The sequence below is a fragment of the Papio anubis genome, chromosome 14, assembly GCF_008728515.1.
Source record: "Papio anubis isolate 15944 chromosome 14, Panubis1.0, whole genome shotgun sequence".
Classification (NCBI taxonomy): domain Eukaryota; kingdom Metazoa; phylum Chordata; class Mammalia; order Primates; family Cercopithecidae; genus Papio; species Papio anubis.
This window is the reverse complement of record NC_044989.1, coordinates 27070461-27074517: the sequence shown is the minus strand read 5'-3', so window position 1 is coordinate 27074517 and position 4057 is coordinate 27070461. Positions and strand designations below refer to the sequence as shown.

Below are 4057 nucleotides of genomic sequence, written 5' to 3'. Positions count from 1 at the left end.
CGCATCGTGTCCTTTTTTTTCTGCTGCTGTGGCCCCAGACTTGGCCCCATCGGTAACATCTGGCGAGCCCCCATGTGAGTGCGTGCGTGTGTGCCCCGCGTGTGTGTAGGGGAGCCCCGAGCGAGCTGCTGGAAGGTCGGCCTGGCGGGCGTCGCGGCTACCCCTCGCCCCCTCCTCGAGCCAGAAATGCTCTCCTAGTTTCCTCAGGGAGGGGTCGGGACTGGTCTGGCGGGCCTGAAACCTGGAGTCGTGCTGGAGGCCTCCTGCGCGGCTCCCCGGCCGGCGCTCCCCGGCCTCTGATTGGCTCGCTCGCCGTCTCGTCACAATCACTTCCCGGTCACGCCATTGAGGCTCCCGCCGCCGCCGCCGCCGCTTCCCATGGACTACGCGTCCCGTGCGGCTCTGCGGCGGCGGAAGCGGAAGCGAGTACGGAGGTACCAGCTGGTCTCCGTAGGGGGGTAGGGGGCTCCATGAATGGAAGCGGCGGCGGCGGCGGGAGCGGCCTGAGCTGGGCGCCGGGGCCAGGGCCGGGGGCTGCCCAGGGCCCGCGCTGCTGCATGGGGGCGGCCCGCGGGCCCTGAGAGGAAGGGCAGACGGGCGGGCCGAGATAGGAGGGGCGGGGTCGGGCGGCCGCAGGCCGGAGGCGCGTCGGGCTGGAGCCGGTCACGATGCCCCGAAGGAAGCAAAGCCACCCGCAGCCCGTGAAATGCGAGGGGGTCAAAGGTCAGGGGTCAGGGGCCTTGAGGGGAGAGGAGTGCGGGTGGGGTCAGTGGAGTGGGCTCAGGTCAGGGTGGAGGGGGACTCCTGAGGGATGAAGTGGGCGATCCAGACTCCTAGCTTCCCACCGAGGCACTAAGGTAATCAGAGTGGGTCAGCGAGTACGGGAAGTGTAGTCCACGAGGGCTGGCTCTTGAGGGAGAATCCACAAGCCCCCTCCCCTCTTCAGTGGATACTGAAGACTCCCTCGACGAAGGACCCGGGGCCCTGGTATTGGAGAGTGATTTGCTACTAGGCCAGGATCTGGAGTTTGAGGAGGAAGAGGAAGAGGAGGAAGGCGACGGCAACAGTGACCAGCTCATGGGCTTCGAGAGAGACTCAGAAGGTGGGTTTTCGGGACTTGGTTAAGGATTAGTGGCCGCTGGAGACCCCAGCCCTTCGGGAGGCAGATTAGAGCACCATTTCCTGCCACAACCGAGGGCTGGTTGAGCTTACATTTGAGCTAGATGACTTCATTTGTTTAATGGTCCAATCACTTCCATCACTTTGTTGAGGTGAAGTTCTGAGGCCCGGTCAAAGGTGATATGAATAGGAGGGTGGGTGAATCACATGGAGCAACTGATTAAAAGTAAATGCCCTGTCCCTCTTCCTAGCCCATTCCTTATGTGTATTTACTTTTAAGAGCGGTTCAGGGAAGCAAACTCTCTGTAAATCATTCAACCCAGTACTGACGTCTAATGTAACTCCCTTTCACCTGCGGCGTAAGCTCCTTTTGTATTGAGAGGTTTTAGTTTCTGTCTTTATCCTTTAGTTTCTGTCTTTATCCTTCCATGCCCCTCTTCCCTGTGATCTTAGCAGCACCCTACCCTAATTTGCTGCACTAACCCATCCATTTATGCAAGATGTTTTTTGAAAGTCATTGAGGGGATCCATGTAAGTATCAATCTGTTCTTTAGGCCGGCAAGTGGTATTACATGCATTACTTTCATTGTCTCCACTTCCCTCCAAATTTTGCCTCAGAGATAGATTTTATATCAGCTCTTTACTAAAAGGGGCCTTAGCAATAGAGTTTAGGAAAAGGTCTTGGGGTTCTCTGCCTTCTGTATTTTTACTTTCTTATCTCAAGAATTACATTATTGATTCATTTCAGTCTATGGTCCACTGTGAACCCTTGATCCTTGCCCATTCAGTGAAACTAGATGCAGATCAATTCTACCATCACTAGATTAGTCCAGTCTAAGAGGTAGACAATTCATGTTGAATTTTCAGGAATTACTGCAGGGGAGAACTTGATTCCTAGGAGGGAACTAAAGGGATCATCAAAGCTAAGGGTGGAGCCAAGCAAGTGGGGAGACCATAACTGAAAAGGGGAGAGTTTGGAGCCTGATCCTACCCCATGCTGATGTCTCTTCTCATGTCTATTTCACCAGGAGACTCTCTGGGGGCCAGGCCTGGGCTTCCCTACGGGCTGAGCGACGATGAGTCTGGGGGCGGCCGGGCACTAAGTGCGGAGAGTGAAGTTGAGGAGCCAGCCAGGGGTCCAGGGGAGGCCAGGGGTGAGAGGCCAGGCCCAGCCTGCCAGCTGTGTGGGGGGCCGACAGGTGAGGGGCCGTGTTGTGGGGCAGGAGGGCCGGGTGGGGGGCCCCTGCTGCCCCCACGGCTACTGTACTCATGCCGCCTCTGCACCTTCGTGTCCCACTACTCGAGCCACCTGAAGCGGCACATGCAGACACACAGCGGAGAGAAGCCGTTCCGCTGTGGCCGCTGCCCCTACGCCTCAGCCCAGCTCGTCAACCTGACACGACATACCCGCACCCACACTGGCGAGAAGCCCTACCGCTGTCCCCACTGCCCCTTTGCCTGCAGCAGCCTGGGCAACCTGAGGCGGCATCAGCGTACCCACGCAGGGCCCCCCACTCCTCCCTGCCCGACCTGTGGCTTCCGCTGCTGTGCTCCACGACCAGCCCGGCCTCCCAGTCCCACAGAGCAGGAAGGGGCGGTGCCCCGGCGACCTGAAGGTAAGCGAGACCAGGGACCAAAGACCTTGGGACATGGGTGGCTGGCACTAGGAATGCTTGGATTGGATTCATAGCCCAGGTCTTTGTCCCCACAGATGCTCTGCTCCTTCCAGATTTGAGCCTCCATGTGCCACCAGGTGGTGCCAGTTTCCTGCCAGACTGTGGGCAGCTGCGGGGTGAAGGGGAGGGCCTCTGTGGAACTGGATCAGAACCACTGCCAGAGCTGCTATTTCCTTGGACCTGCCGGGGCTGTGGACAAGAGCTGGAGGAGGGTGAGGGCAGTCGGCTGGGAGCTGCCATGTGTGGGCGCTGCATGCGAGGAGAGGCTGGAGGGGGTGCCAGTGGGGGGCCCCAGGGCCCCAGTGACAAAGGCTTTGCCTGTAGCCTCTGCCCCTTTGCCACTCACTATCCCAACCACCTGGCCCGGCACATGAAGACACACAGTGGCGAGAAGCCCTTCCGCTGCGCCCGCTGTCCTTATGCCTCTGCTCATCTGGATAACCTGAAACGGCACCAGCGCGTCCATACAGGAGAGAAGCCCTACAAGTGTCCCCTCTGCCCTTATGCCTGTGGCAATCTGGCCAACCTCAAGCGTCATGGTCGCATCCACTCTGGTGACAAACCTTTTCGGTGTAGCCTTTGCAACTACAGCTGCAACCAGAGCATGAACCTTAAACGTCACATGCTGCGGCACACAGGCGAGAAGCCCTTCCGCTGTACCACCTGCGCCTATACCACGGGCCACTGGGACAACTACAAGCGCCACCAAAAGGTGCATGGCCACGGTGGGGCAGGAGGGCCTGGTCTCTCCGCCTCTGAGGGCTGGGCCCCACCTCATAGCCCACCCTCTGTTTTGAGCTCTCGGGGCCCACCAGCCCTGGGGACTGCTGGCAGCCGGGCTGTCCATACAGACTCACCCTGAACTAGGTCCTTCTTCCCCATGTTTTATACAGACGGACCAGAAGCCACCTTTTTCTCCCCCGCTGGCCAGGGGCTCCACACAGACTAACCTAGGCACTATAAGGACCAGCCCAACCCCATGGGCGGGGGGCCATATGGACCAGGGGGCCTTGCCTTGACTGATGCACTTCACCAGCTCAGTGAGAAGGGCCCTGTATTCACCTCCACTGCTCCCAGGGGCTGTGGACAAACTGGCTGGGGGACTGCCCAGCCTCCCACCTGTTTATTTAACTTATTTCAGTGCTTTATAATAAAGGAAACACTAACAAAGCCATGTCTATGCTGAATTGGCAATGGCAGGCAATTTGGCCTTACCCTTAGCATAGTAGTCCATGCTGTGATAGGGGAAGCAGGGGCAGTGA

At 58.6% G+C, this 4057-nt stretch overlaps 1 protein-coding gene across 4 annotated transcripts; it reads left to right on the top strand.

The window, feature by feature from the left end:
• Positions 1 to 328: 328 nt before the first annotated feature.
• ZNF513 (zinc finger protein 513) lies at positions 329 to 3965 on the top strand. 4 transcript variants are annotated; one of them, XM_009183884.2, is made up of 5 exons: positions 412 to 723; positions 947 to 1102; positions 2148 to 2735; positions 2831 to 3507; positions 3689 to 3965. In XM_009183884.2, exons 1-5 carry the CDS (start codon positions 669 to 671, stop codon positions 3812 to 3814), a joined length of 1602 nt encoding a protein of 533 aa, XP_009182148.1. In that variant the 5' UTR covers positions 412 to 668; the 3' UTR covers positions 3815 to 3965. The 4 variants fall into 4 exon arrangements, with proteins under 4 accessions (XP_009182149.1, XP_009182148.1, XP_003908472.1 ...); XM_009183885.3 differs by having other exon boundaries at positions 329 to 434; positions 2831 to 3965; XM_003908423.3 differs by having other exon boundaries at positions 2831 to 3965.
• The last annotated feature ends 92 nt before the right edge of the window (positions 3966 to 4057 follow it).

Bases quoted from the DNA above. Each gene is read 5' to 3' on its own strand.
- ZNF513 (XM_003908423.3), top strand. From the start codon at position 669: ATGCCCCGAAGGAAGCAAAGCCACCCGCAGCCCGTGAAATGCGAGGGG. The intron at 724-946 runs GTCAGGGGTCAG...TCCCCTCTTCAG, and splicing joins GAAATGCGAGGGGGTCAAAG to TGGATACTGAAGACTCCCTC. The intron at 2,736-2,830 runs GTAAGCGAGACC...TTGTCCCCACAG, and splicing joins GGTGCCCCGGCGACCTGAAG to ATGCTCTGCTCCTTCCAGAT.